Source organism: Charadrius vociferus, unplaced genomic scaffold, assembly GCF_000708025.1.
Source record: "Charadrius vociferus isolate BGI_N301 unplaced genomic scaffold, ASM70802v2 scaffold69, whole genome shotgun sequence".
NCBI classification, from domain to species: Eukaryota; Metazoa; Chordata; class Aves; order Charadriiformes; family Charadriidae; genus Charadrius; species Charadrius vociferus.
Genome location: NW_009649937.1, coordinates 266,069 through 291,864, shown reverse-complemented (window position 1 = coordinate 291,864; position 25,796 = coordinate 266,069). Strand labels below are relative to the sequence as shown.

Here is a 25,796-nt window from a genome sequence, read left to right as displayed (position 1 = left end):
CTTAAATATTTTTGTGAGGATAAATTAAAAGCATGAGGCTTAAGAAAATAAAAACGTGTCATATTTCAATAGCATATTACACATGTAATATTTTTTTTTAAGAATACCAAAGATAAAGAAAATCTGTTTACCCAAATGGAAGGGGATACGAAAGGTACAATGCAACAGTTATACAAAAGCATAGAAGAAAAAGAACAACATATTAAAACTCTTCAGGGTCTACTGACATTGGAAAGATTTAGTTTGTCTATACTACAACATACCCTTTCTCTCCAGGACTCAGAAATAACAGAATTAAAAAATGAAATAGCTTCTTCCAAAATGAAAGAACGGCAGTTCATCGAACAACTGAAAATCAGTCATGAAAAGGATATTTGCAGACAGTTGGGGAACTTGAGGGCTGAGCTGGAGAAGTGCCACAGAAGAGAGATTGCAGAAGCCAAGCAGGTATATGAAGAAGAAAGTATTTTAAAATATAAGAATGAACTTCAACAGCTAAGAAAAGAACTCTGTGCTCTAAATTCTGAAGAACACATTCAGAATTTGAATGGCATAATAATTGACTTAAATTATAGTCTTCGCGAGTCTGAAATTAATAAAGAAAATTTGAGAAAGAAACTTGAAAACCAACAGGAAGACTTCCAGAGAGAAAAATCTGAAATTGAGACTAAATACAAGGATTTAATTGATGGCCTTAAGTCTCAACTTTCTGATGCACAAGAGCAGGTCAAAGAAGCCCAGCGATATAAAAAAGAAAAACAGTCCTTGAATGAAGAGATTCAGAAACTGAATTCTTTCATCCAGGAATTAAATGAAAAGCGACTTTATGAGGCTGAAAAAAGTATAGATGTAAGGCAAAAATGTGATGAAGAGATTCTCTCCATGAAAAAGCTAATGAAATTGAGGGAAAAACAGATTTTACCGGAGGTGTCACAGTTGCCGAGAGCAGAGCTTGAGGAGATGTGGAATAAACCGCGCCAGCTGAAAGGTGAAGATGAGCTAGTTCATGAAGAACTAGAGCTCCAGCATGACTTGGGAATCGACTCCTCAAGGGATCAATTAGACAAAACTAAGAATTCAAAGATCACGGAGAATACTGAAAGTAGTGAAGGGGATAACCTGTCTGAAGAATATTTGTCAGAACTAGGGCTTTTCAGTGGTGATGAAGGCATAATGGCTAAGTATCTCCTCTCCACGGAGAGACCAGAAGAGTCATATGTGTCTGGCACTTCTGAAGTTTATGCCATTGAAGAAGGTAGATCCAGTAGGTCTGGGTTAGACAGTACTGTGCTTCTAGAACCCAGCAGAGATTTTATACCTCCTCCATTAAACTTTGGCCTTGATGAGGAAACATGTCCTAGTGGTTTAGCTCAAGAGACTTTTGAAGAGACTGAGGTGGGAGTAGAGGCCTTTGTTTCGTTTTTTTCAGGTAGTTCCCAGCAGCAAAACAAAATAAGTGACCATGATGACATAAAGGATGGTGAGGCAACTTGTTTGGTAGAGAAATGTGTGAAGCTAACTGAGCAGCTCCATGAGAAGGAGTCAGCCTTGAAGAAATCTTATCTGAAGACCCAAGAAGCTGTTGAAAAATGCAAAAAAGTAATGGCTGAGCTCTCTCATACACATGTGAAACTGGATGAGGAATGTGAAGCACGGATCTGTTGTGAAAAAGAACTTCTTCAAAAAACAGAGAAGGAGAAAGAACTTGAAAAGAAAATAATGTTTCTACTAAAGCAGCTGGGTGAGGAGGGAGGCCAGCCTTACTGTGCTGTAGAGCCTTTATCACAAGTGTCAAAATCTACCTGGCAAGAAATGGTAAAAGACCTCCAGGAGGAAAGAGAAATGTTGATGGTGCGGCTGCGAACTCAGGAGCAGTTAGTGAAAGATGTTCAAGAGCAGAAAACAGCTTCTGATGCTGTAACAAGTGAAGTACAGTCTCTCTTTGGACGTCAGTTAGCTGCTTTGCAAAGTCAAAGGGATCAAATGCAAAGCCAACTTGATGCTCAGAAGGCTAAAAACCAGACAATAGCAGAGCTGCTTGGTCAGAAAACCATCTCTGAAGAGGCATTGCTAAAAGAACAGGAGTTGCTCAAAGCTGAAATCTGTAGTAAAGAACAAAATTTAGCACTCTTATTGAAGGAAAAAACAGCCTTAGGAGAAAGATTATCTGACGTGGAGGAGGAGCTAATAAAAACAGAAAAAGCGCTAGCAGAGAATGCTAGCATCATTGAGGATCTTGAGAAAAACATGTGTGAACTTAATGCTGAAGTGAAAAACCTCAAAGATATACAGGAGTGTGAAAGACTGGGATATGAGGACAGATTAAACTTCAGCAACCTAGAAATTAATAAACTTAATGCTGAAATAAAGGCAAAAAGTACTGAATACAGTGAGAATAAAAGCCAGTTGACTGAACAAATCGCCCATTTGAAGAAGGTTTGTTTGGAGCTTGAGACTCGCTTGCAGGAGTCTTTTCAGTCTGCACAAGCTGCACAGGAGGCACAATCTGAGATGGTGAAACAGCACAAAGAGGAAATTGATAAAATGGAGACTCAACGCCTTGCTGAATTAACTAAAGTGAGTTTGACACACAAGAAAGGTAGGAAACCCTGATAATGGCAGGAGTTTTAGGATTTTAGAATGCTTAAGGTAGTAATTGCAAATGTTTGTATGCCTGTTTTCAGATAGAAGAATTAAGTGCTGAAATAAAAGATAAAGTGGAAAAACAGCAGAAGTTGGAAGAAGAAAGAAAGGAACAGATTACTTTAATAAAAAAGGTGAATGCTGTAATTGGGTTTATTTAAAAAAAACAACTAATTTTGTGTTGTTTGTCATTCAAGCAGTATAAACATTTTAGAGGTGCAAAAATCTATTGTTTTTTTCTGTGGTGTCTTTGATTTGGGGTCAGGAGGAAGGGAGAATTCTGGCTCAATAATTTAGTAGGGGGATAACTAACCATATTTTGAAGAAAGGTCTTTCTCTGCAGGTACATGAACGAGAGCATGATCGTGAAATCTCTGAACTGATTACTAAACATGAAGAGGAAATGGAGAAGGTCCGTGCTGAACTAAATAAAGAACAACAGCACCTGTTAGATGAACTTTGTCAGCAAATGGCAGTTGCACACAAAGCAGAGATTGAAGAAGCTCAGCTCCAATCACAGGTAAAAAAAAAAGAAAAACGGTAATTGCTGTGGTGGTTAATTGGCTGTTGCAAAGAGAAGGCTCCTTGGTTTTTGTGCATACTATGTATGCTGTTTTATGTAATTCTGCAGTTGAAGAATCAATAGTGTTCCCTTGGTGGGTGGTATTAGATATTTTCTACAGGAGTTCTCCAGGATCCTCACTGCAATTATATTTTAATTATGAAGAAAACTGTATGCTTAAACTGATGGGTTTAAAAAAAAAAAACCAACAACCCCAAACTGTCATTTTTCATGTCTTGATAAGTTTAACAAAAAAATTAATTTAAAAGTGTATGAAAAATACCAACCCCCTCCCACTCTTTAATTTTCCCACTAATGTAATTAGGAATGCTTTTCTGCTAAACTTAAGTATGTAATCCCGACTTTTTCCTTTAAATATTTACTGGGTTTTTGAACACTTCCAATAAATGTTAAGTGGAAATGGAAAGAATATGTCTAGTGTTAGGTCTAATTACAAGATGTTGGTGTACTGTTTAGTTTATTTAAGAATTGAAAAGTTTGGTAGGTCTAATTTAGCTGCCAGTTCTAACTGTTGGATATTCCTCGCTTTTTATTTTAATGAGGCATAGTGAATTTTATTTCCACTTCTCCAATACCACTTTGGAATTTTGCTTTTTAGTGAATCATAACCAATAGCAAATATGAGTAATTTTTTTTAACAGATAGTGAAAGGTCGGGGTGAGCGTGTTTTCCGCTCTGATGACCTTGTGAGGTAGTGGACACATGCAATATATTTGGTAGGAGATGAAGTTAAGAGGCAGGTAAGGAAAGCCTTTTACTTTGCACTGAAAATGTTAGGCAAATGTCATTGTAACAAAAGTCAGCTTATTTTAAGGGTTTTGTCGCTGCCATGAAGAAACACTCTCCAAGTACAGAAAGGCAAAACTTAGATGTGTTTAACAGTAAAAGCAATTGAAACTGAAACAGGTCATGAGAAAGTGAACACATTTCATTACAGGGCAAGGAAAAACCCTTTTTCTTCTCCATTACAGACACTGCACACCCTTGAATTGGAAGCTTTACGCCTAAGCTTAAATAATATGCACACCTCCCAGCTAGAGCTTATGCAGTCTAACTTGAGAAAAGAAAAGGAAACTGCCCTTGTGGAACTACGTGAGATGCTCAATGATAAGCGTGCTCAAGAGGTAGCAATTCTGCAAAGCCGCCATCAGCTGGAGCGGGAGAAGATTAAAGAACAGTCTCTGAAGGAAAAAGAAGACCTTAAGTCAAATTATGAGCAAGAACTAGGTATTAAAATTTAGGAATAATGGACCAGATTGAAACCTCATCAGTATTTTTCTTCCTCATAGGTTCCTGTCCTGGTGTAGAGCTGGCCTTTTGAGCGATGGTTGCTGTTGCTTTGAATAGGAAAAGGCTCAGTGAGAGCCTGCAGCTGGGTGTCCTTTGAGATGCGTTTGATAAAAGACTGTATTTTGATATCAGCAAGAGGAAAGCCGCACTTGATAGTACTCAAGACCTGATGATGGTGCTCTTGGCATTGTTTGGAATATTTGTCTCTCCCCAGATCAGGAGACCATTTCTGACCTGTATGACAGAGCTTGAGGAATTTCTGGAGAAAGATGAGGCCTGCAGCAGTTCACGGAAGAAGTTTAGGAACCATTCCTTTAGTTGCCCTTCCCCAATAGGAAGAGAATGTTTTAGGGCTGTGTCTTTTTTACCCATGAATAGGAGAGCATTTGTTAGCACCAGAAATAGAGTGAGCCGGTGACATGATGGGATTTGGGAGCAGTAGGAGGTCGGGATGCAGTTCTTAATATCAATGCTGTTTATGTGCATTTTGGCAATGTAACTTAATATGAATGTAACCACTTACGCGTGCTTGAATCTAGGGGCTGAGAAGGAGAATCTGGAATCAGATTATCATAGAATCGCAGAATAGTTTGGGTTGGAAGTGACCTTAAAAGGTCATCTAATCCACCTTCCCCTGCAATAAGCACAGAATCACAGAATTGTTAGGGTTGGAAGGGACCTCTGGAGATCATCTAGTCCAACCCCCCCCGCCAGAGCAGGGTCACCTACAACAGGTTGCACAGGACAGAGTCCAGGCAGGTTTTGAATGTCTCCAGAGTGGGAGATTCCACAACCTCTCTGGGCAGCCTGTTCCAGTGCTCCACTACCCTCAAAGTAAAGAAGTTTCTTCTCATGTTAGCAGGGACATCTTCAACTAGATCAGGTTGCTCAAAGGCACTTCCAACCTGACCTTGAACATTTCCACAGATGGGGCATCTACCAGCCTCTCTGGGCAAGCTGTTCCAATATTTCACCACCCTCATTGTAAAAAATGTCTTCCCTGTATCTAGTCTAAATCTACCATCTTTTACTTTAAAACGATTATTCCTTGTTCTATCGCAACAGGCCCTGCTAAAAAGTTTGTCCCCATCTTTCCTGTGGGCCCCCTTTAAGTACTGGAAGGCCACAATAAGGTCTCCCCAGAGCATTCTCTTCTCCAGGCTGAACAACCCCAACTCTCTCACAGCCTGTTTTAATAGGACAGGTGCTCCATCCCTCTGATCATCTTTGTGGCACTCCTCTGGACTTCCTCTTGGGTAGTCCATCCATCAAATCCATGTGTTCCAATTTAGAAATCTGGATGTCATGCAGGGCAGTGTGAAACGCTTTGCACAAGTCCAGGTAGGTGATGTCAGTTGCTCTCCCCTTATCCACTAACGCAGTAACCCTGTCATAGAAGGCCACTACATTTGTCAGGTGTGACTTGCCCTGGGTGAAGCCCAAGGCTTCAATCCCACTGTCTGTGTCACTGATGAAGATACTAAACAGTACTGGTCCCAATACAGACCCCTGAGGGACACCATTTGTCACTGATCTCCATCTGGACGTTGAGACCACTGCCCTCTGGATGCAACCATCCAACCAATTCCTCATCCACCAGACAGTCCATCCATCAAATCCATATCTCTCCAATGTAGAGAGAAGGATGTTGTAGGGGACTGTGTCAAAGGCACTAGAGAAGTCCAGATAGGTGACATTTGTAGCTCTTCTCTTGCCCACTGATGTGGCCTTCTATGATGGAGTGACTACTAGTTTGGTCAGGCAGGACTTGCCCTTGGTGAAGTGATGCTGACTGTCTCAAATCACCTCCCTGTCCTCCATGTGCCTTGTGATGCAGGAAAACTGGTAGGGAGTTGTAGATACTGTTACCTTGGGGGCAAGAGGAAAGACATTTCTTTTTAGGTAGCTGATGAAGGTGATTGGCTGTTGGTGTCAGTGATAATTGAGCAGATAATAGCATTTGTCTTTCAGTCTGTTTCCTAGGCATTTTTAGAAGAAATTTGAAGAGTTTCCTACTTGCTACTGCTGCCTGCTACTCTTTTTCTGTGTCTCTGAAGATAGACATGATTCAAACACTTAATATTGACATTCAGTGAAATGCTAGCATCTAAAATAACATTGATAGGCATTTGAATTTATACCTGTAGTTATAAAGGTGTGTATGGGCATGTTGGTATCATACCCTGTTGATTTAAGCAGGTTTTCCTTTGCTCGTTAAGTTCAATTTAACCATCAGGGTTGTCTTCGCAGTTGTAACTGCTAGATGTGTATTTTCTAAAACGAAAGTGAATTACTGGGATATAGCGTAACGGCAGATATGGCTAGAATGTGGTACCTTACACTGCTGTGTGCCTACCCTGCATGCCTACTTATTCAAGTCCTGAGTTTGATACTGAAAATGGTAATCTCATCTGTATTTCTACTTACCATTTAATCGTGACAGTTTATGTAAATTTATTGATAAGTATTTTATTTCACAGTTGATCAGAGAAAGAAAATAGAACTGGAAATGGAAGAGACACATATCCAGGCATTAGAGGTACAAATTCTGTTCTTCATATAATAAAAAGTAAAACTCCTTTCAGTAAACTAGAGCTGGTAGAAGTTCTGTGTCTACTACACATGTATTGTAGAGGACAAATAAATGTACCAGTTTACTAAATATGTTTGCTTTAATAATGCATGTCTTGCTTTCTTAGACTCTCAAGAGAGACTGGGAATTGGAGTCTGAGAGGCGTATAAAAAGCACATGTGAAGAGCTGTCTGAAAAACATCAGACTGAAATGCTGGAACTGCAGAGAACTCTGGAAATGGAATTGGAAAAAGTCAAAACAGAGCTGGGGCTTCTTTCTCTTGAGAATGAACAGTCTAAAAGTAAGTACTGTGGTCTGGGAAGCAACTGAACAATGGCAAAGCTAACCAAGTGTTTTTAGAATCTGTATAAAAAGAAAATACCCGTGTACTCTTACTTAAAAACTGGGTTGATGGCATGAGACTGTCTAGAAAGTGGGACGTAAATGAAAAATTGTCTAAAGCCTAGTTAGCTGTGTTGTGTCTTGACTTCCACAGAATATGAGATGGACTGTGTTTTCCTTCAGATATATTGAAGGGACATGCTGTTTTGCTGCCAGCTGAAAACAGGCTTTGGCAATCACTGAATTTATCAAAGTTATGATTAATATCAATAGAAGCTGCTTTTAACAAAAAATTTGGTTTGGACTGTGAATAGTTAAAGCTTGATGGAACAGTAACCTTTTGAAATATTGTTCTGGAAGTGATGTTTTTGAGACTACTGTAATTGGAGTTTTCATTAACTTGAAAATTGACATCTGGATGAATACCTAGCCAGCTACATCTGTTTGTCTTTCGCTAAGGTGCAGATAGGAGATAGGGCTATGAAAAGTTTGTGTAGGTCACAAAAATCTGACATATTTGTCAATATAGTGGCTGACCAGCACAATAGCATCAGATTTGTTGTCCATGGTGGCATGAAAAGGAGCCACGAGACATGGTGTGCCATAAAATGAAAAGAGGTAGCTAGTCGGGTTGCCTAGCCTCTGAGGCACTATATAAGTAAGAGACATGGGAAATAATACTCTTTCCAAATAATGGAAATGCAATGTTATGGGTACGGGATGATCCTGGCTGCTAGACAGCAAGACTAGGTTTGAGAAGTGAAGACTGGCCTTTTTGACCTGCCAAGGGCTGGATGCTTTCACAGTTGTTGGCTTGCCTTTGCCTGCTGTGAAGATGTGTTTGTAGCAATGGCTTGTTCTTCCCAGCCTGCACTGACTTTTACTAGGTTTCCCTGAACCTGTGTCATTAAAGTCTGTTCCATGAGGATAAAGTGCATCTATTGCAGCTCACTGTGGATGAAACTTGGTCACTTGATTGCAGATTCTTTCTGGGAAGGTTCAGATTTGTTGACTAAATGAGGTAGCAAGTTTACAGGGTTCAGAGAGTGCTCAGCACCAAGGCAGACTGTACTTGGCGTGACCTATCCTTCCTGTCTATCTCTTCTATTGCCTGTTGTTGAGTGTGGCTGTTGGAGGAATTCTGTCATTTTAGGCCATGAAGAAACGCTTGATTCCCTGTTCCAAGTGTGCGTGCTTCTAGTTCAGGTTGCTTGTTCCTGTATGCAGAGAGCAGATGTTCATCCCTCTGGCACTACTGTTGGTTACCTCTTGGCTAACAGTGTGGGATGCAGAGAAGTAGGAAGCACTGTGTGGAAATGTTTGACTTTCAAGTACTTCACTATTCAAATATTTTTGTGTTTCTGTGTAAGCTAGCATTCTCGTCTAGAGACACACATTTGTATTTTAGTTGCTCAAAAGTTGTATGGGTTATTCAGTGACCAGGATGGTGGTGTAACAGAAATAATTTTTAATTTCAGTAAAATGTATAGGCTTGGAGAAGCAACACCAGTTAGCCATTACAAAATTACAGGAACAGCTGCAGACTGAACATAACCAACTCCTAGAAGATGTGAAGATAAAAAGCCAAGAAAAAGAACAGAGTCTTGAGAAGGAGGTAAATAAGATTTACCTAAGAAATAAAGATTTCTTTGCATGTTTTTAGTGGTTGATTACTCTGTATAGAATGTAACAAAAAATAGACCATATGCATGTAATTTGGGTGACTTGTTTGTATTTAGGGATTTTATTGAAAAACTAAAATGCATCTCATGAAGTAGATAAATACTCTGGGATTTTCTGTAGTGGTTCAAAATCTGTTGAGTGCAATTACCTTTGTGCCATTTGGTGCTGATTCTTCCTCTGTATTTATATGCTTAATTTTCCTCGTGTTACAGAATCGGAGTGTTAGGGGTTAAAAGGGACCTTCAGAGATCATCTAGTCCAAACCCCCTGCCAAAGCAGGTTCACCTAGAGCATGTTGGACAGGAACGTATCCAGGCAGGGTGTATATCTCCAGAGAAGGAGACTCCACAACGCCTGTGGGCAGCCTGTGCCAGTGCTCGGTTACCCTCAAAGTAAAGAAGTTTTTCCTCATTTTGAGATGGAATTTCCTGTGTTCCAGTTTGTGCCCGTTGCCCCTTGTCCTGTCGCGAGGCACCACTGAAAAGAGTCTGGCCTCATCCTCTTGACGCTCACCCTTTAGATATTTATAAGCATCGATGAGATGCCCTCTCAGTCTTCTCTTCTCCAGGCTGAACAGACTCAGGTCTCAGCCTTTCCTCATAAGAGAGGTGCTCCATTCCCTTGATCATCTTTGTAGCTCTCCGCTGGACTGTCTCCAGTAGTTCCCTGTCCTTGAACTGGGGAGCCCTGGTTCCTGTGTTTCCTTTTTATCTAGCTAATACGTAATTTTTGCCAGTGATGATAAATATGGCATCAGGAATGAATTCCTCTCTTAAAGGAGTGGGTCTAACAGTTAAGTGCTACTCAGTATGTCTGGTAGCCTGGGTCAGGAACTGAGAGTCTAGTTGTCACTAAGTGTTACCACCTGTTTTTGACAGAACTATCTGTTGCATATAAAATAAGCAATTAGAACAAAATTGTTTTTAAAAGGCTGTGTGTTTTATCTTCTTTATTTTTTTTTTTTTTTTTTTTTTTTTTTAAACGTGTTCCATAGCTGGAGAAACTTCGGGTCATGCATGAGGAACTCAAGACTCGGTCACAAGAAGAAATCGGGCAGCTTTGGTGTCAGCTCGATAGTAGCCGAGCAAACCGGCAAGAACTAAGTGGTATGTTCAAAATTGATGCATTTTATTTTCTGCCTCTTCTGCATATAGAAATACACATTATTAATACAAAATATTTTTAATCGTACACCAGAAACACACAGGTAGGTCACAGAAGTGTCAGTGGATTGTACCCTAGTGATCGGTTTCTGAAGTGAGAGGTGGCTAGTTGGTTCTGCAATGTCAAAAAGCATAGTATGGCTGTGGGAAAAAGCTCACTCCTGTTGGTTTCCTTTTCCTTCCCACTCCATTCCTGCACCCTATAAAAATTTTTAGTGAAAAACGTATGTTTTTTTAATGCAACGTCAAATTAAGTATAACGTAGTCAAAAAACGGAGAAAATGCTTGTCAATGCAATAACGTGCTCACAATAACATGCTTGTATTTGTATTCAGTACGGAAATGGGTATGAATTCAATTGAGAAAACTGTTAATTGAAGGTAGACAGTGAAAATCACTTCGTTTATGACTTCGAGTTATTTATTGTGACTATGATGTATTTTCTTTTGTTTGGCGATAATTAAGAGATAAGTCTGCTTGCAAAAAAAAAAGGCAGAAAAATTCTAAAACTGTGTGATTAGGTTATATCTTGATGTAGAAATGGCTTTTTTTCCCTTTCAGTTTTGCGATTAGTTAAATGAAATGCTTTTTCATTTACACTCAAAACGGAGATTCACCATCCTGTGAAAGACTTTTAATTCTTAAACATGGAAAAGCCTTGGGTTAAAGATATCTCTATTTTAAAAATAAAATAAAAACATTCAGGCGATACTTCTGAAATCAGAATGAACGATAATGTTGCTTTCCTATAAGGCTAAAAATAATCTCCTTTTTCCATAATGATGCTTCTCCTTAAAAAATAAGCAAATCCTATAAACCTAAAAGCAAAATATGAAAGGAAAACATTGTGCATAGCAATTAAACATGAACAGTTTTGAGGTTTTTGTTGGTTTGGTTTTTGTTTTAATTAGTCTTATGTGTATCTGCATTAAACTTACAAAAAATTTTGAAGCATGAGAACAAATAATATCTGGCTGAAATCTGACATCATATGCTTTATATATTTTCAGATATCTGTTCCAAGATCTAGTGTCAGTCAACTTTACAGTGTAGTGATCAGAGATTACACCCATTTTTGGTTGTAATGAAGTAGAACGTACCTTAGATGTGTGTGTGCAAAAAGATGTGTAATACAGGAAAGAAGAAATTATGGAAAAATAAAAAAATCTAGAGACCATGATGTTAACCTTGACTATGTGTGTGCTCACCTTGTATCGAGACTGTAACATTAGGTGGCATTCTTTACTTCTCCTGGGGTAGTTGAAGCGTATTACATTTGCCTTTGGTTTTAAATGCAATTTCAGATTTTTTAAATAATATAACCGTAAATAGTTTTTGAAGCATAATAGGGTTTTGTGAGGGTGTTTTTTGTTGTTTTTTTGGGGTCATAAATTGAATAAATAATTTTTCTATCTAGTCAGACTTTACCTTGTCTTTTTCAGATTTTTGGTTTGATGTTATAGAATTATAGCACCTAGCACTTTGCTGCAATTCTTATATTTCCTCTCTGTAGCCCTAATCTTTATTAGCCTTTCAAACATCTTTCCATGTTTCTTATCACTCACATTCCCGTTTGTTGGACCCTTTCTGTTTCTTCTTCATCTTGCTTGAGATGGTGAGACCAGAATACAAGGCCATGGTCCAGGTGAGGGTATCTCTTTTGGTGTGTGAGATCTTTAAGATGTTTTGTTTTACTCTGCTTCTCTTCATTTGAATGACAATGCATTTGGATTGATTTGTGGACTCATGGTGGTGGATTCAAACATACCAACTAGACAGTGGGATCACTGCTCTGATGTAGGAGTGACATGCCAGTTCAAAACTGTTAAACACTTTTCTGAGTTAATTTTGTGCTGGTAGACTTTGCTGGTTAGGCAAAACCTGTCTGTGCCAGACTGGACTTCCCTTGCCTATCCCATTGGTGGTGTTAGTAGTCCCTGCTTGTCACTTGATTCCTCTGGTCTCTGTGCTTGGCAACTGCTCCCTTTGGAAGCAGGCTTGAGCCATGTACTTACTTCTCTTGTTCTTTCTGTTTGCATATTCGTTGTGAGAATTTTTCATGCCAAGTGTGCATTTTTTGGTTTGCCACACAAAAACACGCTGTGACAATCAGCTGTGTTGTTTCCTGGGTGGCATCCTCTGTTTTCATAAATGTTTCTGAAGTTTCTCTTCTTGCATAGTGTAAGCAGATGCTTTTCTCCAAGTTCTTTCTTCTTAAAAGGCAGCTCCATCTTCAATTGATTCTGTGGAGATTCAGCTAACTTAAGTCATCTGGGCAGCTGAGGTATCTGGGAAACTTTTTTAATTCCCTCTCATGAGTTTTGTCCTTTTTTCCTACCTTTCCACTTCCTGATACATTACGGCTTCTGTAATACAGAACATGGGGAAGAAAGCTGTCAAAGAGTTCATGGATACGCTACAGTGCTGGCCACTGCGCTCATTCCCTGAAAGGAGGATGGCTTGTTGAACCAACCTTGATCACTGTTTTCTACTGCATTCTATTATTTTTTTTTTTTCTTCTTTGGATGTCTTTTTTTTTTTTTAATTTAATGGATTTAGTCTATGCTTGAGCTAATGATGGATAGCCAAATCATCACTAAAGCAATCCAGAATTTTTTTTCTTTCTTGTGATTTTTGTTTTCCTGCACAGTTTGTGGTAAAGATGTTTTTGTTTGTTGCATAGTTTTCCCTGGAGCAAGTTAAACGTTCTTGACTACATTACTGCTTGTGGTTGCTACAACAGGCAGGTGTGAAGATTAAGCAATATTGCAGGGCTTTGCATGTCAGTAGCCCAGACCTGAAGCACAAGGAAATGAGGAGGGCTAACAGTCTGTTGGTAGTTTTGATCCTTGTCATAAGGATGGTTTCTCTGAAAGCAGTGTAAATGGAGAACATGGCTTTACTGTCCTCTGAGGTTGATTTTCTTATGTAGCTTGTCAGATAATGTTTTGCTGCTATATCAACAACTCTTGGTTGTATGAGTATGGTTACTCTTCACACAATGGCTTAACATAAAGATACATACTTCTGAGTACTTGTGTTGATTTTTGCCTCCATTCCAGAGTTAAAAGAGCAACTCCTGGCTCGTGCATCACAGGTGGAAGAAATAGAGCGTTTAAAACAAGAATTTGAACAGCAGTGTCAGCAAAGAAAAAGTGAGCATGAAACTGAGTTGGAACAATTGAGACTTTATTTTGAAAATAAGTTAAGAGTTGCTGAAGAAAACTACAGAGAAGAATTGACTTTGTATCAGAGATTGCAAGGACTGAAGGAATATTCACTGTCAGAGTTGGAAGTGAGTCAAGATCAAGCAGGGTACATCAGGTGATAAATTATTTTTCCTTTCAACTCATGTCATGACAGCATGCTTCCATTTATTTTTTTTGTTTTTTTCCCGTATAAAAGATGATGTTGGGATTGGGCGTTAGGTGATTTGTAGTTAGAAACCAGCAATGGAAGTCATGAGTCCTGAGCAGTTGTTATAGTTGCTCTGTGCGTACTTTCAGTACTACATTGTGAGTCAGCAAGTTAATTTAACTTAATTTGTGACACATGTTGCAATCTTAAACTTTAAAACGCTTTCCTCAGTTCTTCTGTCGCAGTTTTTGAAGAGACTGCTGAGAAAGAGAGAAGGAATACACTTGGTCATCTAAATCAACAGCTGGAACAACATCAGGTAGTATTTTTGGTAAATTAAAGTTTTACTGTTCATTACATGACCTGTATGTAAATTGATGTCTGATTCCTAGCTCTTAGCCAAGAATTAGTTAATTAAGCCATCTATTAAAGCTTAATTCTTTTTGATAAATATATTGTAAATTATCAACTTTAAACAGTTCTCAGGCTAGCAGAACAGATGAAACATGGTGTTCTGTAATTTTGTGTCCTCTGTTTGGGTTATCCCAAACTGTGCCTAGTAAGGAGCTCTTTCACGCAAGTGTGGAATTCATGGTGTTTCTCTTCCATATACTTTCTGTAGTAATTGTGCCTTTTATTGCCGTTGGTTCTTTGGAGATGCTAATCCCTCTTCTATTTATTCACATATTTTTGTACCTTGTTGTAATTTAAGATCTTGACTTCTTTTCTGAATTTATTTGAAGTTGCCCGAGTTTCAAAAAGGAATTTTCCTCTTTTTTTTTCTTTAGATTTTTATTTTTTAAATTAATTGTAAAAAGAGTCATATTTTTAAGAGGGAATGACAAGCAAACAAGAGATAGACAAGACATCAGGAGCTCAATTTCATCAGTAAATCACACAAAAAACTTGTGAGTTATAAAAGAAAAATGCATACATCCTGCCTTTTTTTCTTGCTGCTATTTGTTACCTAGCTAAGTATGAAACTGCATTCATAGTTCATGACTTCTAAGTTCTGTGGTGTGTGTAGAAGGGGATCTCTTTAGTGTTGAGAGTCGATAGTTATTCTACCCAAATACTTCCTCCTCTATTGTATTTTCAAACAGCTCCTGAAGCTCAGATCTGCCTTTTGGCATGGTTCCAGAGTGTATCTACCTTGAGGGACTCTGCCACTGTAGTAGCAGATGGAGTGGCAGGAATGGAGCAAAATTAGCAGGGTTTTTGGAAAACAAATATGTATGTGTCAAGCAGGTGCATTATAGTGCAGTTCATGTAGTGCTCTCACTGAAAGATTCTCAGCATGGTTTCTTCAAAGCTGAAGATGTCTTTCTAACCCATTTCTCATGTAGGAAGAACTTGTCTGTTTGCAGGTACAACTTAAAGAACACCACAGACATGAATTGGATTCCTTAAGGTCTTCCCTTGCACTTCAATATAAGGAGGATCTAATGAAAATGAAGATGGATCTGTCAGACAAATATATAACAGAAATTGAGGAAATGAAAAGAAAGCATTGTTTAGAACTTGAGCACCTCCGTGCCCGACTTTCAGAAGAACACATTAAAGGTAAGATGAGCAGACAGAGTGGTAAGCTGCTTGTGTGGCTTATATTTTTCTTTAACTATTTAAAGGCTTATCTGAAGAGGTTTTCAATTTCTTATTAGTTTACTCTAAACTATAGGGAACACTTCACACATGTTAATCCCTGGCATTGAGCACTTTGATTTTTGACTTTTATGGGCATGTTGAGTTGCACTTCCAAAAATGTGGTGACCTGAAACTGATTATTCTGTAGTAAAACCTACTACAACTGTGGAGCGGTTGCTAAAAGGAGTTGATCAGGCTTCCATTCTTGATGCCTAGAAGAGCACTGTCAATTCCTCAATAATTATTTGAAAATTTCTCATTGTTGTCCATCAGCTATATTAAATATTTCTTGTATTTGCATGAAATAGGCCAGTTCTCAATCTGTTCCACAGAGCAGAACCAAAAGAGGTTCCATACCTCTTTTGCCTGTGTTCCTTTTTTGGGTTTGAGAGTGTTCTGCTCATTTAAGATTAATATTTCTTTTTCCTCATGTGTTTTCCGCTGGTTGGCATACATATGGAGATGAATTTTTCGACAAAGAGGGGAAAGTATTTATGGGGAGCAGAATTTGTAATAGGTACCTTTTGCTGTAGAGTTCAGGTTACAGTTACGTCTGTGGCTAAATTTAATGAGACTTCCTGTGCGATCATGGGTTAGTGTAATTTCTTAACAGTTGCTACTTTTCTTCAATTTGTAATTTATAGAAATATACTGCCTTGTACTGGTTCAGTATGAAATGCGTATATTGTTGAGGTGCAGGTAAGGGATTATGGCAGTTCTTGTATCTCTAACTTCTTTCTGGGAGTATAGTATGATACACAAACACTTGAACTCATCATCCATAACTTACAGTTAGCTATATAACACACATGGCTATAACCACCATGGCTATTCCACTCTGTGTTGGTTAAAAGGATCAGTACAACTTTTTACATTTGCAGTTATATTTCTTATTGTCAATTAATTAATTATTTATAATACTGGACAGTATATCATAACTTCTTAACTTAGAATGTTTAGAGATTTGTCCCATCTGCTTTTTAGGGAAATGCCTTGTGCAAATAGCATGTGCAAAAGGGGAGATAAAACTTGCATAAATTTGCTATTACTTTGTCCAAAAAGAAAGTTGGTTCCTGTGGCTGTTGCTGATGGGAGGGGGTCCTGCCACAGGTTTCATGATTCTTCCGCATTATTCTGGCTGATAAATTTCAAAGGCAGTGATAAAGTGGAACAGAGTACAAAATCATCCTGATAAGCGACTCTTGTTGGTCAGTAGTTAGTATGGCTACTGATAAACTGCACAACTGGCAATGTTCAGCTTTATTTCTGTGCATTAATAGGACCTGTTAAAAGAAAATAAATCCCTGAATTCCCTTTTATTGTTTGGTTTAAGGTTTTTTTCTTGTTTTTTTTTTTTTTTCTTTCTTTCTTTTCAGAAATTGCCAAACTACGCCTACAGAGTGCTCAAGATGCAGCACGTCAAGTTGAAATGGAGGTGGCTGAGCGAGTGTCTGTGCTGGAGGAAGAGCACAAAGCTAAGCTCTCTCTCCTCCACTCTGAGAAACAGTATATTGCAGAGCTTTCAGAAGAAATAAAGCATTTAAAGGGGGAGATTACTAAACAAAAAGATTTTTCTGTGCAGAATGAAAAGCATCTGAAAGAGGAAATGGAAAAGGTAATTTCCCAGTATTGTTTTGTATAGAGTTTGTCAAGCTCAGATCTGTTAGGAAGGCCAAGGGAGATAGAAGCAGCACTTAACTTTAAATGTGCCTAGTTTACTGATAGTAGCTTCAGCTTTAAATGGACTTGCGTGGATATGCACAAATACTGGAATACGAGACAGAAGTTCAAAGAACTTAAGTGTTAAATACTTAGTTCCTCTGCAGACAAACTTTTCTTTAAGAGCACAAATAGTGTGGGAAGGCAGGTACTTCAAGGGTTGATCCAATCCATCTTTGATAGTGGTGTGGGTCAGGCATACATATACCACTCCAATACAGGCATGTACAAAAGGTCCTTGCCCTGAACATCTCCCTGCAACACATCATAGTGTTCCAATGCGAAAGTAGCGTGATGCACTTGCATACTGTCATGTGGTAATGGAGAATTCAGCAGAAAGCACTGTGGCAGGTGGAAGAAGCTCCTCTGCTGAATGGGTCCCCTCTAAGAAATTTCTGGCTTTAATAGGACTGTTTTTGAAGCAAATAACCAGAAATAATTTCTTAGACCATTTTTTGAGGGAAGAAGAAAGAATTGGTCAACAGATTTCTGCTTTTGTTTTGATTTCGTGTAGTTCTTATACCTTCACTGCCGAAGTCTTAAAGTTGAAAGAATCATATCTGGCACCTTCCCTCTTACCTGTTAAATCAGCTGCCCCATCTGAGGATAAATTTAGATTGGATGTTAATTCATTGTTTAATTTCTTCTGGTATTTGAATGCATATGACAATTAGATGGATGAAGCCCTCATTTCTCAAGTCCTTCTTTCCTCCCTTGTTAAAGAGAGATGGATATGTGTATCCTTTTCTGGACTTCAAAACTGGTGGAGAAGGCCAGAGAAAACAGTTGCAGACTGTTCATAGATAACATGGAAACTCAGCTGAAGCTTCCAGTAGTGAAGCTTTTGGTACCGGTAGTTTAGTCCTACCATGTGTGGTATCTTGTTTGTGGCACTGCTGACTGGGTAAAAGATAAGCATATGTAGTGCAGTGTTTGAAATGAGCTTGTACCCCATGCTGATCCACTGTCTGGAAATACGTATTTTGTTTGCCTTCTGTTCTGTCCCTCTCAGAAATAAAGTGAACCAATTTCGTCAAACACCTCTCTCTTTCCAGTGCCTGAATCCCACTGCCCCAAGTTTTCATGGGTTGGGTGTTAAATGCAAAGTCCCCAGATTTTTCTTATTGTCTGCCTTTTCATTTAGGTTGTGACATAAATGAATGCTTAAATATTTGTTCAGAACAAACCTTCCAAGTGAAAACTGGAGTATACTTCATACTGATGTTCCTATGTGATCTCTTATTAGCTTTTATTTTTCTTGTAAGAGATGGCCCTGTTGTTTCCTTAGTTTACTTTTTCCTTTTGTCATTCAGCAATCATTTGGTGCTTTGGCTTCTATCTTTATGCTACATGCTTTTTATGTTGCTTTTATGCTGCATATGAGATCATGGTCTTGGACACTACATATAAAATACCACTGGAAAGTATAAGAAGGGGAGAGGTTTAAAAGAGATTTTTTAATCATGCCCAATATAAATACCTAGGGTGCCCATAGCTTTACAATTTGAACTTCTGAAATGAAGAAAAGTGGCCCTAAGAAAAAACAAGAGTACCATATTAACTAATTCTAGAATTTTCTCTTAAACTTTTCTTGTCTTACTTACTCCAACTAATTCTTAACAGTGTATTGAATTAAAGTACATACAAGTTGACATTTCAGCCTTACTTTTATTTGGAGGGGTGACTTCACTGCAAGAATTGAATCTCTCCAAGACCTTAAATACCTGAGAACATTCACTTCACACACTTCAGTTTGGTTTTGGTATTTTAGGCATTTTTTAATAACTGTATTCACAGGTAAAATATAAAATTGCTGAGGATCACAAGAATAAATTAAGGGAAGCCAGAGAAGAAGTCCAGAAAATAGAGACTATGTACAAAGAAAAAGAGAAGAAATGGAAACGTGAAAGCGAGGACCAGAGAATCCTAGCAGAAGAGAAGTTATCATTGTTGCGTATAGAGCTGCAAAATAGAGCAGAATATGAGAAGCAGAAATTACAAAAGGAGTTTGAACTTCGTGAAGTTGAAATGAATCAGCTTCAAGATCACCAAGCTGCCAAAATTCTAGAATTGGAGAAGTTGGTAAAAGAGCAGCAAAACAACTTGCAGCAACTAGAGGACAGCCTTGCGAGTGCACAGAAATCTCAGGAGCAATATGACAGCGACCTGCAGGCAGCCAGAGCACTCATGGCAAAAGAAATAGAAAAGGCCACACTTTGTTTGCAGGAAGAATGTGCACTGAAACTTGTGGAAGCACAAAACAAGTAAGTCCTGATTATTTGAGCACTTTCACTTACCAGTTCAGTCATTGTTATTGTTACTTTTTCTTATTTTAAACTTAATGAGTTGTAGTGATGTGGGTTTGTCACTTGATGGCACCAGCTAACTTATGTATGTAAAGCTTACTCTCTCAAGGATCAGTAATGCTGTCCGTTATGGTTTACCATAGAATTTTGCTTCATGTAATTACATTTAATCTAGTCTAGCAAATCAAATGAAGTGTAGTCAAGTTCTGCCTGTTACACTTAAAAATACAACATACAGCTGAAAAATCATATACTAGCCTTGGAGAAGGGAAGTGTTACAGGACACGTAAATGGAAAAATTCTCTATATTTTTTTTCAAGTGTTTTCACACAATTCAAATGAATTTGAGCGAGTTTTTCCTGGTGAATGAAGCTTGTGTTATCCACTGAATGCTGAGGTTGATGGGCTGCAGACGGACTCAGACGCAGACCAGTATGATCAATGCTGAAGCCACTTTATTAAAATCCTTGAACTGTTATATACTTTTTACTACAACGTGGGCTAGCTCTGCGGCTTGTGCTCATTGGTTTCTAGACTTATACACACAAACTATTACTGGTTAAACACAGCTGTAACTTACTGTCAACACTTTGTTACTATTTCTGCCAAGTCAGTCTTTTAATTAATACACATCCCACATCTGTTGGGGAGTAGCAGTAGTTTCAGTGTCAGCGCATGATTTCCTCCTTCATGTTGACCTTCAGTACGTGTCTGTTGTTTTCCAAAAAGTTTCCCACAATGGGCTGCATATGCTATTCTTCAGTTCTGGTTAGACACGAAGGTTGCAACGTATGCTCTTAGAACAAGATTTGGGAAATAATTACAGTGTGAAAACACTGAAAGCAGGAAATTTGCCTTTAAATAACCAATCACTTTTTAATTATTGGTGTCTGTATCCAAAAATACAATAGTTAATGATTACAGTAAATTGCAGCATTTCAGATACTGTATCTTCTGCATCAAGCTCTAAGCAGACCTTGGAGAGCTGAGATGGGTTTGGAGGAACCCCCAAGTATCCACATACACTTCCACAGTGGTTTGTCTCAGTCTTAACCAGATGTTTTTAGAGGTGCTTCTTATGACAGTTTGTTTACTTGCAGACAACACATTTGAGATGTAGGCAATGTATATACTATGTCCTAGATGTTCTCATTTGGCAGTATTTTCTCAAACAGAGAACGATGTTTGTGTGTCGCTTTGTATTAGCAGATAATTTGATAGAGGTTCCAGTCTACTTAGTAATAACCAGATACTACCAAGTGACATTGCATAAACCTTTAATTATGTGTCTATGAAATCATCTTTGTGGCTTGTTTTGAATTAGTTCTGTATTTGAAACATAAAGTAAAATTTGTGGAGGCTAAGTAAGGCCTACTTATTTTTCTTTGTTTTTTATTTATTATTTAAATAAATAATAACTTTCTTGGAAATAATATAGGTTTATGGAGGAACACAAAGCTATGACTCAGAAATTCACAGCTGAACAAGAGATTCTTCTGCAAGAGCTGAAAAAGAAACATGTCTATGAGCTGGAACTCCAAAGTCAGCAGTTACAGGAGAAGCATAAGCAACAAATTTTGTCTCTTAAAACAGAGTTTCAGACAAAGCACCAAGCTGAAATAGAGACACTTAAATCTACACTAGAAAGTAAACAGCAGGATCAGCTTGAAGCTTGTGTTGCTGAACTACAGACAAAGCATCAGGCACATATTGATGAGCTGGAGTCTAAACACTTATCAAATCTGGATTCCTTGGAGTTATCATACCTATCTGAAATTCAGAATATAAGAGATGAACACAGTCAGGCTCTTGAGAAGCTACAGTTGCAGCACACAGAACAACTCCATGAAAAGGATAAAATGGATCAAGCACGCTTGGTTCAGGAGATAGAGATGCTGAAATTAAAGCATGCTGAAGAACTTCAGCTTTCCCAACACAATTTGAAAATTGAGCTAGCTGCTGTTCATATGGAAAAACTTAAAGCCGCGGCTGTTGAAGCAGAAGCAGCTCATAAGGTAAGTCAAAGAAAAATTGGCATAGAAGGTGAAATTTCATGGCACACTGTGTGGCATCACCTTTTCTCTTGTTCTTGGGAGGTATTTCTACAGCCTTCTTTGTGCCAGCACTATCACTGGTGTGTTGCCATATTGTGAGCTGAAATAGGAAACTGAAACTGAAAATTAAGTCATGTCCTGTCCGGTGTCGCCCCCCCTCCCCACCTGCCCCCGCCCCCAAATGCTCAGACTAATGAGTTTTTTATCTCAGTGTGTGGAAAAGGTACAAATGAAGTAAATATTTTTGACATAATTCAGATTGGAGGTTATCCATTTTGTGGCTTAGAGCTTCTCTGCCTGATTGAGTTACCATGTAATTCTTCAGAAGTTATTAGAACAAAGTAAATGTAATTCTGTTAAGCTGCATCTCTAGGAACCCAAAGATCCTCCCTAGGGGCACAGTTTCAAGTGGAACAGTAGAAGAAAGGTACCTCTAAAGGTCCCAGGTGGGGTTTTGGGAACCAGTTATGGGTGAGTCGACCTTGTTTTAGGGCCTTTGAAAGAAGTCCATAGCTTTACTCTTAAGAGTGCAGGGGGGTGAGCTCTTTCAGACTTCAAGTCAAAGAGGTGAGAAGGCTTAGCTTATTGCTAAAACTTCAGAGCTTTCTAGAGGGAGATGTACTGTTTTCCAGACTTGTCTGTTGCCATGCCCACTTCCCAAACTTATGATTATATATGGTTTCTGTGCCCACAAAGGCTAATAGGAAGATCTTGGGAGGGAAAAGGTGGGTATTTTTCTTCTGTCCTATCTTTGCTAACTAATCTTAAATCTGCTTTTTGGTTGTTCTTGAGTGTAAAGAACTTCAAAAAGAAAAAGTTGAAGATTGTGTTGATGGGCAGTGCTGTAATGGATAGAGGGAAAAAGTAGAGGATTTACAAAACTTTTCCTAGATCGGAAAAATGAACCTATTTCAATGATATAGAGAGTGTGCACATGTATGTGTGCTCATTGTTCATGAAGCATTATTCTTCCCATTTACTTAAAAAGCTTTGCTACAGCAGGACATGTCATTTACGAATGGGTTACAAAAATAATAGTGCTTACTTTTTTCCTCCTTTTTTAATTAATGTTTATACAGGATGACCTGAACACAGCTCTTCAAAATCAGAAGAGGTTGCTGGAAGAACAAAAACGTCTGGCCCTGGATGTATTACGTGAGGAGGTATTGCATATGGAACAAAAGCATAGAAAAGCACTTAAAGAACTTCAGGATCTTCATGAGACAGAAATTAAGAAATATAAGGAAGAATACTCCAGGGAGCTGGAAGAAGAACTGGGGAAACTAAAATCACAGCATGAACATGAGCAAAAGGTCAGAATGTTGCTAGTACCTAAACTCAAAAATAATCTAGCATAAAGTAAATGCAATTTCATTAACCTTGGAAGTAAGGCTGTATATCTAGATGCTTTTGGATTGTTTTCATAGTGCCAGGAGATAAGAAGAGATGAAGCTAACATTTTTAAGCCTTGCTTTATCTAAAAGGACTTAAAAGAATTCATATATGTGTATTATCCTGAATTTTTTAAATATAAATCCATGTTTGCAATGCTCTCTTTATTGGGGTGCGGAGGGAGGGGGGAAGTGGGCTTGCTTTTTTCTGAGTTCCTGCTGTATTTAATTCAAAATTTTAAAGCTGCCGTTTTGATAGAAAACTAACAGGTAATAAATTAGGTCATTAACCATTTGTGGAAACTAACTGCTCACTTCAAGCTTTTATAAGTGAACAAACTTCACTAATATTTGTTTTCTTCTGTTCTTAGAGAAATTATAGTAGCTAATACCTTTCCAATTATGTTTTCTCAGTGAGGTTTCAAATCTTCCCAGTTGCCCTTAAAGTTTTACCATTTCTTCTTGTTGAGAATGTATGTAAGCTTGATGATGATTCCTTTTACAGCGAAGGCTGCTACAGTGAATGTCATCTACATTATGTTCTCTTTAAACATTGAAATGGAATAAGATCTTCTATTATATTCTATATTATATTCTATTATATACCTTCTATTCTATATATATTCAGTCTTTTATACAATCCGATTTCTGTTGATGCAAGCAGCCACAAGTGATTGACTTTTCCCTTTTCTATGTATCGGAGAAGTCACAACCAAAATGAGCTTTATCCAGCTACAACCAAACAACATAGGTTATGCTAAAATATAACTTGCTTTTGTTTTTTCACTTACTGATTTGAAAGTTGGATAGTGTGCTAAATAACTCCTTAATCACTGGTGCACCTTTGTATTACTTGGTGCACCTCACAAAAAACATTCAGGTTTGAGGAGATACCCTGTGTTCTTTTGGACTTTCAGGCCTTAGAGCTGGTATTGGTTTCCAGCTGGCTGGAGTGCATTGCAAACTCCCTTTACATTTGGAAAAACAGCTTGCCTGGGAAGTTTTCATGATGATTGAATTTTTAAGTCCTTCATGCTAGAAAGAGGATTTCTCTCAATTCTGATGACTACAGTGACTCTTCTTAGAGAGGAAAATAGGACAAAAAACCACCAACACATGAACAAAAAACCCCAAACCTTTCTCTGATATTTTTTGATGGACTTCTTTATTGTATCTCACAGGATAATTGCATTAAATATAGCTGCATAATGTTTAATGCTATTTGAAAAAGACAAGTCACGTCTTAACAAAATATGCTCTCCCTGTGTTTCTCTCCTGCTCTTTCTTCCTTATTTCTTTCAATTTTTCTTAGACAAATTTCTGTTGAAAAGAATAAGTAGGGAGTACTCTGTTAGTCTGACCTGATGGTCTCATGAATACGGGAGATACTTGGTACCTATTGCTGCGTTGCTCCTTATCTATTTTTATCAACTTGCTTTTTTCTATAGTCAGCATGATGATAGATAGCAGTGCTGTATGACCTTCAGGGTTGGAGAGAACTATTGTGAAATACTCTTAAGAATTTGGCTGAGCTCGATAGGTTTGTTTTTGTCTTATTTTTTCTTTAATTATAGCACTGGGGCTAAAATATTTTATATTACTTACTTGTCTACAGATGTATGCTTCTGCATCAGCCTCTGAAGTAGAAACTGTGCGAACAGCTCTTCTGGCTCAATTTGAGGAGGTAAAATTCAAACAGCAGCTTCAGTTTCAGGAAGAGATTGAGCTGCTGAAGTGTCAGTCAGAGGTACTGCTTGAACAGCAGATTGCACAACTGAAGGTAGGGTCTGATTAAAATGAACTTCAGAGCTTGCACTGTGGTAGCATGTTTTTCTGAAAATGCAGCATTGGAAACAATGCAGTGTTCTGTAAGCTGTCATGGTATGTACTGCAGGATTGTCTTCAAAATCCTGGATTGGATGTGAAGTTCAGTCCTTCAAACAAAACAAAAGATCAGTTTAAAGTATTTGCTCCAAGTAACAGTCCTTGCATACATTTATGCTCAGTTTATAATTTGAAACTTTTTCTTCGTGGTGTCTGCAGAGACTGTGCCCTTGACCTATCATCCCTTGTCTACTGCATTTGTGTATAAATGGCAAAAAGCATTCAGTGTTATCTAAGCTTTTACCAAGTCTGTGCATGAGATATTTTGGTACTTGTTCTTACTTTCTGCTGTCTTGGGTTCATCATTTGAGTTCCAAACTTTCATCTTGATGAACATCTTCAAGGTGCTTATCCCTCAAAATTATCTTTGTTTGGCCTTGTGTACAATGTCGTAATTTGCCTATCATCTTTTGAGCCTTGTGCAAAATGTCTGCATTGGTTAGGTGACAAGCACGTGCAGAGCTATTAAATGAATGGAGAAGACACATACTGTATCAGAAGACAGAAGGAAACTCACCAACACACTGAGACCAGTGCTTACCTTCATCTATGTGTTATTGCTGTACTGAGCATGTGGTGAGCTTAACTTGTTGAGCACCAATAACTTAAATTAGATGAACTACCATCTCTTTATTTGCTTCCCCCTGGGACATTGCAACAAATCCTTACTGTTCCTGTCGGTGTTCCAACCTGAGGTAGGCCTCTTCCTAACAACTTGCACAAACCTCTAGAACTGATGCTGCAGATGTGCAGAAAATTTCTCCTGTTTTCTGCCACTTGCTCACTGTGGAGTGCTGGTCATTCTTTGACCTCTCTTCCTCTGCTGCAGCTACAGAGGACACAAGTATATCCTGAAAAGCTGCTGGAGGTACATTTGACAATGCTGTCCTCAGCTGAACCCCAGCCTTCAGTCCACAGAAACTGTGACTGGGCTGACTGTTACACATATACTCCAGAAGTGATTCCTCTTTTTCTCTCACTGGTGCTGCCTAGGCGCCTTAGTTACTGAGTAGCATTTGGGACACCAGAAACATCTCTTTTTGTTGAAATTTTGCCAGGTGTATTTCTGCTGCTAGTACAGATGTCTCTGTTCTTTTGTTTTCTCTCATTACCTTGATGACTGGTGTTTTGTCCCAAGGAGACTGCCTGGATCTCTTTGCAATG

The 25,796-nt window shown here is 38.4% G+C and overlaps 1 protein-coding gene across 1 annotated transcript in view; it reads left to right on the top strand.

The window, feature by feature from the left end:
- The window catches only part of PCNT (pericentrin), a 99,404-nt gene that overhangs the window by 13,940 nt on the left and 59,668 nt on the right, over positions 1–25,796 (top strand). Inside the window, exons 6-21 of the mRNA XM_009891399.1 lie at positions 103–2,599; positions 2,683–2,777; positions 2,987–3,163; positions 4,198–4,453; positions 6,997–7,055; positions 7,216–7,390; positions 8,910–9,046; positions 10,109–10,220; positions 13,310–13,601; positions 13,866–13,953; positions 14,981–15,197; positions 16,655–16,893; positions 18,795–19,261; positions 20,742–21,318; positions 22,437–22,670; positions 24,364–24,528. Coding sequence (XP_009889701.1) covers positions 103–2,599; positions 2,683–2,777; positions 2,987–3,163; positions 4,198–4,453; positions 6,997–7,055; positions 7,216–7,390; positions 8,910–9,046; positions 10,109–10,220; positions 13,310–13,601; positions 13,866–13,953; positions 14,981–15,197; positions 16,655–16,893; positions 18,795–19,261; positions 20,742–21,318; positions 22,437–22,670; positions 24,364–24,528 — 5,787 coding nt within the window. The remainder of the gene's footprint in view (positions 1–102; positions 2,600–2,682; positions 2,778–2,986; positions 3,164–4,197; positions 4,454–6,996; positions 7,056–7,215; positions 7,391–8,909; positions 9,047–10,108; positions 10,221–13,309; positions 13,602–13,865; positions 13,954–14,980; positions 15,198–16,654; positions 16,894–18,794; positions 19,262–20,741; positions 21,319–22,436; positions 22,671–24,363; positions 24,529–25,796) is intronic.